At 34.7% G+C, this 12,575-nt stretch overlaps 1 protein-coding gene across 1 annotated transcript in view; it reads right to left on the bottom strand.

Annotated features, from left to right (window-relative positions):
- LOC137625260 (putative neural-cadherin 2) overlaps positions 1-12,575 on the bottom strand; it is an 81,559-nt gene that overhangs the window by 18,943 nt on the left and 50,041 nt on the right. The window contains exons 12-14 of the mRNA XM_068356056.1: positions 11,488-11,597; positions 6,991-7,122; positions 6,545-6,751 (exon numbers count right to left, since the gene is read on the bottom strand). Coding sequence (XP_068212157.1) covers positions 6,545-6,751; positions 6,991-7,122; positions 11,488-11,597 — 449 coding nt within the window. The remainder of the gene's footprint in view (positions 1-6,544; positions 6,752-6,990; positions 7,123-11,487; positions 11,598-12,575) is intronic.

Genomic DNA, 12,575 nt, shown 5'->3' with positions numbered 1-12,575 from the left:
TGAAACCAGGTTCACGTACTCCTTTCTTCTGGGTATTAATTAACTTTGCTGTATTAGAGATGAAACCGATAATAAGACCAGAATTAGAAGAAGAATGGGAATTTGAACCAGATTCTCATAATGTGTTCTGGAGGATGAAATATAACTCTGTTTTATTGGAGATTTATACTGTACTTGAAGATGAAACAATAGACAATAAGGCCAGATTTGGAGATAAAACAGGGAACTTGAAGATGAAACAACAGATAATAGGACGAGAGTTAGAAGAATAATGGGAACTGAAACCAGGCTTACATACTGTGTTCTGGTGGATGAAAGCTAACTTTGCTATATTGGAGATGAAACAGACAATAAGACCACAGCAAAAACACCAATGGGAATTGAAACCAGGCTTAAATAATGAGTTCTGCTGGGAGAGAACTAACTTTGCTGTAGGTGGCGATGCAACCGACAATAAGACCAGAGTTGAAAGAAGTATGGGAATTGAAACAAGATTCACATATTGTGCTCTGTTGGGTGATAGCTAACTTTGTTTCATTGGGGATGAAACAAACTGTAATGGAGATGAAACAGACAATAACCAGAGGCACAAGAGGTATGAATTGAAACAGACAATAAGACTAGAGTTAGAAGAAAGATGTGAACTGAAACAAGGTTCACATACTGTGTTCTGCTGGATGATAGCTAACCTTTCTGCATTGGAGATGAAACAGACTGTACTTGGATTTGAAACAAACAATAACCAGAGTTACAAGGGTTATCATTGAAACAAGGTTCACTAATTATCTTCTGCTGGATGATAGCTAACATATCTGCACTAAAGAAAAACAGACTGTACTTGAACATGAAACAGATAATAAAACCAGAGTTAGAATAAGAATGGGAATTGACGCAAAGTTCACGTACTATCCTATGCTGGGGGAAATTTGACTTTAATATGATGTAAATGAATCAGAATGTACTTAGAGATGAAATAGACAATAAGACTGGAGTTAGAAGAAGAATGGCAACTAAAACCAAAGTTACAAGAGGTATGAGAATTGAAACAAGGTTCACATACTATATTTTGTTGGAGAATAGCTAACCTCCTTGTGATGGAAATGAAACCGAAAATAAGACTCGAGTTACAAGAAGAATGGGAACTGAAACAAGGTTCACATATTATCTTCTGATGGATGATACCTAACTTTTCTGAATTGGAGATAAAACAAACTTCTCTGAATTGGAGATAAGACAAACTTTTCTGAATTGGAGATAAAACAGACTGTACTTTGATTTGAAACAAACCATAACGACACAGTTAGCAGAAGAATGGTAACTGAAACCCGGCTTACATACTGAGTTTTGCTGGGTGAGAGTTAACTTTGCTGTATTGGAGATAAAACAGATAATGAGACCATACTTAGAAGAATTAGAATTGAAACCAGGTTCACATACTGTGTTCTGCAGGATGATACCTAACTTTACTGTATTGGAAATAAAACTGACTGCATATGGAGATGAATCGGAAAATAAGAACAGAGTTTAGAAGAATGGAAAATGAAACCAATTTGACATATTGTGTTCTTCTGGGTGAAGAAGACTGCATTGAAAAAATGATCTAGCATTTAAAAAACACTCCACATGACTATCATATACTTGATATGAAATGAATATAACAAATCAAGAGATTCAGAATAAAAAAAATCCATCAAGAATGAGTTGGTAAAAAAACAATGTACCCAAGGACCTGATGACTAGAATTTGATAACTGAAACAAACTTATGACTTCTCATCTTTGGTATGGAGCATATAAGAAAATGTAAAGAAATCTTGACCCTCTATCATCTAGCAAAGAATGTGAGTCCTATATCATCTAGCGAAGGCTGCGAGAATTGTATCCACGTTTCATTGTGTATTTTTAGATGTACTAAAAAACATAGGAGCAATAAGTCAAGTGTAATATTAAATTGATAAATCATCAAAGGTCACCCTAACCATGGGGAACTGATCCAGAGCAGTTGAAATGAATAAGAGAAACTTGAAGGTTCAGCCTTGAGGTTGTCCAAGCTTGGGGTATATGTCTGGAGGTGGTCCACCAACACCAACAAAACTAGATTTAGGGAACAGAAGCAAACATGAATATGACTTCAGTTTACCAAGATCAAAATTACAGAATTAGGGAATAGAAGCAAATACGAATATAATTCAAGTTCCTGATTTCAATCTCTAGGGAATCAGAAGAACACCCAACAAAGAGGTGCATTCACAGCCCCACAATTGTGAATAGTACATCAGAACTCTTACCTATATCAATGAAATGGAGATATGATAGGCTCAAAAAGATGTCTGATTGTAAAGAGCAAAGCAATGAAAAGTGAAAGACTCGGTAATCTCTCCCTCCTGTGGCATTCAAAATTTTTTATCTGTCACAAACATACTCACATGGAAAAATATGTCTAAAATACTGCCTCATCAGAAACAAAATCACATTAGATTTTATTTGTTTTATACATATATTTGTTCTGTAAGATCAAGTTGTACTTAGCAGAGAAAGAAGAAAATATGACAGGAAAAAATAACCACACACTTACCCAAAATCAACTGAACTAGAATTATACAGACTGAAATCATTATGATGATGAATGAGATTTATACCAAACCAAGTATTTGAGAAAAACAACAACACATGAATGAGACATTAAGGAACTAGTTCAACCAGTATAGAGACATGAGCAGCTCAAGGGGATTCCACAAAGTCACACCATGCCACATCAACATTACAGATCCAGTGCCGCCGGATTTAGCAGGACAGGACATGGGACGTGAGGTCTCTACGCACCTCTAGGAAGCTGAACCCAACCACAGACCAATAGCTGCGGAAATAAGGCAGAACGCAGATGTAGAAAGGAATCAAAGGATTCCTGTTTAGTTGTGAATGTGGAATGGAAATGAATAACACGCTTCAAATGAGCCATATCTCACCACTGACGCCCGACAAGGACACAGGCAGCTGGCATGCAAAGAAAAGAAATAGTTACAAATGAATACAATTTTCTCCAGCTTTATCATCCACCTGTGGCATACAACAACAGCTCTCTCCATCACATGCAAACTCGATTCCACAAAGGATAGTCTTGTCTTTGATTAATACTTATCATAACCATTATAATATTGAAAATAACTTATTTCGTATTATTCTTTCCAGTCTGTATTTTCATGCTGCAATTGGCAGGGGTAAGACAGGCTAAAGAACATGAGTAATTAGTTAGTCAACACTATCCATCATAAACAGGATCAGGATTATCAAGGCTGCATCTCATTACTTATGCTGGTTTCAGATCTAACAATCCTAATCCTGTTTATTCTGGGGATACACATGTTGAGCATCCAAAGACTCATGTCCCACAATCCTGTTTCCTCTCTACTAACTATAACATGAAAATACTGATTACAAATTACAATACAAAACAACCGTTATTCAATAACATCCCGGCTATGATAAGGCAATGTTGAAAACAGACTTTCCCATGTGTTTATGAGTTTGCGTGATCGAGCGAGATATTGGATAGAAGCCGCAGAAGGAAGATGTGGCTTGAGTAATGAAGTATTACACTTGCAACTATTGCTCTTGTCTTAATATGCCAGCAGTCCATCCCCATGCCTAGCGTCAGTAGTGACCCGTGACTCCTATGAGGCCTGACTTCACCACCACACAACATTCAGATGTAAACAGGGCACCCTCCGGTTCCTTTCCCTAACTGCGCATCACCTCACTCCTCAGCCACCAATCCATGGCTGTATCCAGCTCCAGGAGGAACGAAGAGGCCCCAGGTCTCATGCCCCCTCCTACCAGACCCGGCGGTGCTGCCTCTTTCGCGCCAAAGTGCCACGGTCTGGCTCCCCGGAGTCCACTTGAGCTGCTCACATCTCTATGCTGGTCATCCTAGCTCTTCGATATACCATTCGGCAGTGTTTTCTTAAATTCTTGGTGAAGTCTATATTTCATTTATTATCAAAATGGTTTTAATTCTGATAATTTTATTCCTGTTAATTTTGAGTAATTTAGTGCGTTATATTTTCATCACCTTTTTCCTTTATATTTCTGATAAGTAAAATTGAAAATAGAAAAATTTATGAGAAACATATAATATTAAATGTATTAAATTTTTGATCAGACACTTGACTTTACTTTTCAATGTGTATATGAATGCATACATTTTCCATCATTGTTTAACATTACATTTCATCAATTTTTGTCATCTTTTAGTAAACGTCTCTAACTCCCAAAAGGAGTGTAGAGACATTAGTATATTAGAACATGCAAATTAAAAATGTACTCGATTATTCTGTTAATTTTAGGTTAATATAATATTGTTTGGCTTCTCTGAATTCCGTCTTCAATACATCAACAATCAAAGCCAGAATAATTTAGAATTCTACTTGTTTAGTTTCGTATTTCTATTCAGAATTTTAAAGTTATAATTAGCAGAGCAAAGACTGGTAATATTGCGTGAGTAATAAGATGCCCCATAACACCCAGGAATGATCATGAACATGACTATAAGGACTGAAACCAGCAAGTTGATGAATGAGATGCAGACCTTACGGTCGTGATCGTGTTCACTCTTGAATAATATGGTGCTTGTCTGATGTTTCACTGTCCAGTCTCGTCTTTGCCAAATACGACATAAAAAGGAAGAATGAAATTGAAATCTCGCAAGGTAAATATCCAGTACCATCATGGCCATGATTAGAGAATATTGAAGATAAAGATTTCTTTGCATGAGTAAGCCTTTTTTTGAGAGATTAGGGGCTATATGCCACAGAAGGAAGAGGTAGAAGGAAGAGAACACACAATATTGACACCTAAAGAAGGTAAATGAGAGAGTCTTGATGAGAGAGAGGAGGATTAGAATCTCAAGGAGAAAGATAAGATTTAAAGAAAAAACAAAAAATACGATATGATACTACCTTTAATGTTTGCTTCTGAGAGGTAATTTAGATATGTCAATATGGTTAACTGTACCTGATATTTCATTGTCTTTAGGGATTATATTAAAATGGATCCTCTCTATGATGGAGCTATTCAAGGAAGTAGGGCAGATCCTTACTTCTGAGGGGGCTCAATACTAGGTTTATACACAAAACTATCTCAACCCTGCATTATAGGGTTCCATCAGACTGGAAATTTTGCATGGTGAAGGTTCTAACTATATAAAAAGATTCAACACTCTCAACTGACTGCAAAGGAACTAATAGAGTTGATTTAACACGCAATGTCTGAAAGGAAGGACCCTACCTATGTTTACTACGCTAAGAATTAGACGGATGCGTTATACCTGCAATCTCTGAATTACCTGTTCAAAAACATATATTTCCCAAAAACCAAAAAATTGAGAAAAGGCAAACGAATTGAACAATGTTCATAGGGACTTTGGAGAACAAGGCAGATGAAAATAGTTGAAAATTTCCCCATTTCCCCAAAATATGAAATATTAGAAAGCCTCAGGGTAACCTAGAATAACAAGGGACAGTAATTTTCGTCATCAAAAGGCGTATTGGAATGCACATTGCGCGATAAAGGAAAAATAAGAATACAGGATTGAAAAATAACGTTGTAGTGATGATGTATGAAAGGAAAATGGAAATGGAATATAATACAATGCATAACATACAAATATCACACACTAAAACAGAAATTGAAAGAAGGATAAGCGTGGATTGGACAGCTTTTGGTAAACAAAATGAGATTATGAAAAGCAAAATGCCACTTTCTCCAAGAAAAGTATTTAATCAGATGGTTCTACCAGTATTAACTTACGGATCACAAACTTTGAGCCTTACGAAAGCCTTAGAACATAAGCTAGTTACAATTCCAAGAGCTATGGAAAGTATAATGATGGGAATAACACAAAGAGACAGAAAAAAGAGCAACATGTATACAAGAGCAAACTAACAATTTGTAAAATAAAAGAAATGGACATGGGCAGGACATATAGTGAGAATGACAGATAATAGATGAACATAAAGAATAGCAGCATTGGTCCCTAGAGATTACAAAAGAAGCAGGGGAAGGACAAGAAGACGATGCATTAATGAACTAAGATAATTCACGGTTATAAACTGCCATAGAAAGAATACAGACGCAAGAGGATGGACATGTCTGAGACCTTTGTTCTGTAGCGGACTAGTAACGGCTGATGATGAAGACGACGATAAGTTTTTAAGACATTTGGAGCTATCACAAAATCCCTAACACATCATGGAAACACGACCTAACATACTGAGAATCAGAATTTCGAGCCAGTGTGAAAACTATGAAATTACAGAGGAAGCAAAAAAAAAGCAATATTTCTAAAGTTAAGACATGGAACTATTTGGTCAAAAACAATCCAAACTTCAACTGACTGATAGACCAATCGAAGAAGAATAAAAGGGACTCCAAAATATACCAAATAAATCCAATTAAACCTAGTAAAAAGAAACATAGTGCCATACGAAGGAAAAGAAAGAAAATGGGACTTTATAGAAAATGGGAATTTAAAGAAAATGGGTCACTTACCAGCAATATTTGGGTTCTTATTCCACGCAGGCTGACCATTGGCTTTAGGGGGTTTTAAAAGTTTTAGTTCCAGGAGGTTCGGCGTATGACTACACGGTGACGACGATTGCTCTCTGCAATTGATCATATTTTCCTTTATATCAGCCATACCTCGGCATAAGGCTGACCTTCGGTGATGTTGATGTAGGAGGAATGCACAGATGAGCACTGATGAAAAGAAAACGGGAAGAAATATTACTTAAGTTACCCTTACAATTGTTGATCGTAATTCGTTTTCTATAGCCTATATTACTTGTTGTTTAAGAAACCGTGAATTGTAAAAATAAGAATTCTTAATAAAATGACTTTGGCTTCTTAATTAGATGGTCTACGTATTTACTTGAGAAAAGGTACGAAATGAATCTCAACAATTATAGAAAATGCAATAAAAACAAACATGAACTTACATAATAAGAAGGAGCACCAAACTACAATAGCTACAAGTGCCCCCAGAGACAGTTTCAAAGAAGTGTCCGCAGCATCCGGTAGATGGCAGTGCTGACCGTTGAATCCACTCGGACAAGCGCATACATAACCAGCTGTTGGAGGGAAAAAAAATTATTTTATAGTGAAAACCAGATGATGAGATTCAACCTATTGAAATAAGTTTTTTTTTTTACTATACGCTGCATAATTGCAAGAGCCCGTGCTTGGCTACACGGGCCAATATATGATAGTTTTTTGCTAACTGTCGATTTGATTCCATAATTGGGAAAAGGCAAATTTTTTCCCCTAATTTTTTTTTATACATAGTTAACAAAATCCATTGATGTTCCCTTAATATGCAATAATAATGAAAAAGTACAATCTAAGAAGTAATAATAATGAAAAAAAAACAAAATAAAATGCATTAATAATGAAAAAGAACAAAATAAAATGCATTAATAATGAAAAACCCGAAATAAGATGTAATAATACTGAAAAAGCCCAAAATAAAATGCAACTATAATGAAAAACCAAAAATAAGATACAACAATAATGAAAAAGCCCAAAATAAGACGCAACAATACTGAGAAAGACCCAAATAAGACAACAATAATGAAAAAACCCAAAATAAGACGCAACAATACTGAGAAACACCCAAATAAGACAACAATAATGAAAAAACCCAAAATAAGATGCAACAATACTGAGAAACATCCAAATAAGATACAACAATAATGAAAAAACCCAAAATAAGACGCAACAATACTGAGAAACATCCAAATAAGATACAACAATAATGAAAAAACCCAAAATAAGACGCAACAATACTGAGAAAGACCCAAATAAGACAACAATAATGAAAAAACCCAAAATAAGACGCAACAATACTGAGAAACATCCAAATAAGATACAACAATAATGAAAAAACCCAAAATAAGATGCAACAATACTAAGAAACATCCAAATAAGATACAACAATAATGAAAAAACCCAAAATAAGACGCAACAATACTGAGAAACACCCAAATAAGACAACAATAATGAAAAAACCCAAAATAAGATGCAACAATACTGAGAAACATCCAAATAAGATACAACAATAATGAAAAAACCCAAAATAAGATGCAACAATACTGAGAAACATCCAAATAAGATACAACAATAATGAAAAAACCCAAAATAAGACGCAACAATACTGAGAAACATCCAAATAAGATACAACAATAATGAAAAAACCCAAAATAAGACGCAACAATACTGAGAAAGACCCAAATAAGACAACAATAATGAAAAAAACCCAAAATAAGATGCAACAATACTGAGAAACACCCAAATAAGACAACAATAATGAAAAAACCCAAAATAAGACGCAACAATACTGAGAAACACCCAAATAAGATAAGATACAACAATGATGAAAAAACCCAAAATAAGACGCAACAATACTGAGAAACACCCAAATAAGATACAACAATGATGAAAAAACCCAAAATAAGACGCAACAATACTGAGAAACATCCAAATAAGATACAACAATAATGAAAAAGCCCAAAATAAGACGTAACAATACTGAGAAAGACCCAAATAAGATACAACAATAATGAAAAAGCCCAAAATAAGACGCAACAATACTGAGAAAGACCCAAATAAGATACAACAATAATGAAAAAGCCCAAAATAAGACGCAACAATACTGAGAAAGACCCAAATAAGATACAACAATAATGAAAAAGCCCAAACTAAGACGCAACAATACTGAGAAACATCCAAATAAGATACAGCAATAATGAAAAAGCCCAAAATAAGACGCAACAATACTGAGAAAGACCCAAATAAGATACAGCAATAATGAAAAAGCCCAAAATAAGACGCAACAATACTGAGAAAGACCCAAATAAGATACAGCAATAATGAAAAAGCCCAAAATAAGACGCAACAATACTGAGAAAGACCCAAATAAGATACAGCAATAATGAAAAAGCCCAAAATAAGACGCAACAATACTGAGAAAGACCCAAATAAGATACAGCAATAATGAAAAAGCCCAAAATAAGATGCAACAATACTGAGAAACACCCAAATAAGATACAGCAATAATGAAAAAGCCCAAAATAAGACGCAACAATACTGAGAAAGACCCAAATAAGATACAACAATATTAAAAAGCCCAAAATAAGACGCAACAATACTGAGAAAGACCCAAATAAGATACAACAATAATGAAAAAGCCCAAAATAAGACGCAACAATACTGAGAAAGACCCAAATAAGATACAACAATAATGAAAAAACCCAAAATAAGACGCAACAATACTGAGAAAGACCCAAATAAGATACAACAATAATGAAAAAAACCCAAAATAAGACGCAACAATACTGAGAAAGACCCAAATAAGATACAACAATAATGAAAAAAACCCAAAATAAGACGCAGCAATACTGAGAAAGACCCAAATAAGATACAACAATAATGAAAAAGCCCAAAATAAGACGCAGCAATACTGAGAAACATCCAAATAAGATACAACAATAATGAAAAAGCCCAAAATAAGACGCAACAATACTGAGAAAGACCCAAATAAGATACAACAATAATGAAAAAGCCCAAAATAAGATGCAACAATACTGAGAAAGACCCAAATAAGATACAACAATAATGAAAAAGCCCAAAATAAGACGCAGCAATACTGAGAAAGACCCAAATAAGATACAACAATAATGAAAAAAACCCAAAATAAGACGCAACAATACTGAGAAAGACCCAAATAAGATACAACAATAATGAAAAAACCCAAAATAAGACGCAACAATACTGAGAAAGACCCAAATAAGATACAACAATAATGAAAAAGCCCAAAATAAGACGCAGCAATACTGAGAAAGACCCAAATAAGATACAACAATAATGAAAAAAACCCAAAATAAGACGCAGCAATACTGAGAAACATCCAAATAAGATACAACAATAATGAAAAAGCCCAAAATAAGATGCAACAATACTGAGAAAGACCCAAATAAGATACAACAATAATGAAAAAGCCCAAAATAAGACGCAACAATACTGAGAAAGACCCAAATAAGATACAACAATAATGAAAAAGCCCAAAATAAGACGCAACAATACTGAGAAAGACCCAAATAAGATACAACAATGATGAAAAAGCCCAAAATAAGACGCAACAATACTGAGAAAGACCCAAATAAGATACAACAATGATGAAAAAGCCCAAAATAAGACGCAACAATACTGAGAAAGACCCAAATAAGATACAACAATGATGAAAAAGCCCAAAATAAGACGCAACAATACTGAGAAAGACCCAAATAAGATACAACAATGATGAAAAAGCCCAAAATAAGACGCAACAATACTGAGAAAGACCCAAATAAGATACAACAATAATGAAAAAACCCAAAATAAGACGCAACAATACTGAGAAAGACCCAAATAAGATACAACAATAAGGAAAAAACCCAAAATAAGACGCAACAATACTGAAAATGGCCAAAATAAGATGCAAAAAAAAAAAAGAGAAGGCCCAAATTAAGATGCAACAATACTGAAAAACCCCAAAATAAGTATCTATTAATAGTAAAACAAAAATATAATGCAAAAATACTGAAAAGGCCCAAAATATGATACAACAATATTGAAAAAAGCCCCCCCCCAAAGAAAAAATGAATAATGAAAACACTCAAAATAAGATGCAACAAAACTGAAAAAGCCCAAAATAAGATGTAAAAATACTGAAAAGGCCTAAAATATGATGCATCCATACTAAATTCACACGGCCTCCCTTCCAAAGCAATGTTAAAAGACCCATGAAATAAATTTCCCTAAAATTTACCTAAACAAAAATAGAAAATTATAAAACCTCAATCTAATATTACCAACCCCAACTGATGCTCCTTTTTCCTCCAATAAACCTTTTCATTCCTCAACCCCTTTTAAAGAACACATTAAGCTTGAATCAGAAGTACTTCCAAAGTTCACATTTCCAGAGAATGTTTTCATGTTGAACAGATGGTATAAGTCTATTTATAGATGATTTATGAAAGATATATTTTAATGTTGTTACTGTTAATAAAATATGTTATTTCAATTGTTCATTACTTCTCTCGTATTCTATTTATTTTCTTGTTTCGTTTCCTCACCAGGCTATTTTTCCCTATTGGAGCCCTTGGGAATATAAGATCCTGCTTTTCCAACAAGGATTGTAGCTAATGATAATGATAACAACAATAATAATAATAATAATAAGGTATATATATATATATATATATATATATATATATATATATATATATATATATATATATGTGTGTGTGTGTGTGTGTGTGCATAAAGAATATATCATATATAAATATATATATATATATATTACGCATCCACATTAAACAAAAACAAAACAAAAAATAATCATAATAATAATAATAATAATAATAACAATAATAATAACAACGCCATTTAATACTAACTTGATTGTTTATTGAAGCAAGTTCCCCCATTAAGACAGGGCTCCCAAACACACTCGTTCTCGTCTTCACAGATGTTCCGACTCGCTGATAAGACTCGACCTTCCCCACATCTGGAGGGAGACAAGAACAGAATCAGTTGGAGGTGACAAGGGGTGATATAGTAGATTTTTCTCTCTCGATTATCACTTTTCCTCTACAAGATCCTTGCCTATAGACAATCTCTCTCTCTCTCTCTCTCTCTCTCTCTCTCTCTCTCTCTCTCTCTCTCTCTCTCTCTCTCTCTCTCTCTCTCTCTCTTACAAAATGCTTGCCAATAGACTATCTCTTTCTCTCCCCCCTCTCTCAATCATCAGTTTTACTCTACAAGTTCCTTCCTTAAGGTAAAGATTCTCTCTCTCTCTCTCTCTCTCTCTCTCTCTCTCTCTCTCTCTCTCTCTCTCTCTCTCTCAGTTATCCTCTATATTCTACTTGTTCCTTGCATAAAGACTGTTTCTCTCTCTCTCCTTCAACTAAAACTTCCCCTTTACAAGATCTCTCTCTCTCTCTCTCTCTCTCTCTCTCTCTCTCTCTCTCTCTCTCTCTCTCTCTCTCTCTCTCTCTCTCTCTCTCTCTATCAATTATTAATTTCCCTTTTCACAAGCCTTGAATACAGAAACAAACACACACACATACTCTCTCTCTCTTTCTCTAATTCAATTTTCCTTTATAACATCTTTGCTTTTGTTGATACTTTCTTTCTCTTTCTCTCGGCTCCTCAATTAACTTTTATGACATTCCTGCTCTAAGACAATCTCTTTCTCTCTCTCTCTCTCTCTCTCTCTCTCTCTCTCTCTCTCTCTCTCTCTCTCTCTCTCTCTCTCTCTCTCACACACACACACACACTGTAAAACACTAAGAAATTATTAGAGAGGCAGGAGGTCATGCTGAGGGGCAGATGGAGATGGTTTGGTCATGCTCTTCGCCCTCCCCAAGAGAGATTGGTTCACCAAACTTTTAACTGTGCTCCACGTGGCACTACAAGAGTTGGAAGACCAAGGAGTATATGGATGAGAACTATGAAGCGTGAAGTAGATGCTGATGAATGGAGA

The sequence above is a fragment of the Palaemon carinicauda genome, chromosome 32 (genome assembly GCF_036898095.1).
Source record: "Palaemon carinicauda isolate YSFRI2023 chromosome 32, ASM3689809v2, whole genome shotgun sequence".
In the NCBI taxonomy this organism is placed as follows: domain Eukaryota; kingdom Metazoa; phylum Arthropoda; class Malacostraca; order Decapoda; family Palaemonidae; genus Palaemon; species Palaemon carinicauda.
Note: the sequence above shows the minus strand (reverse complement) of the source record. Positions and strands in the feature narration are given on the sequence as shown.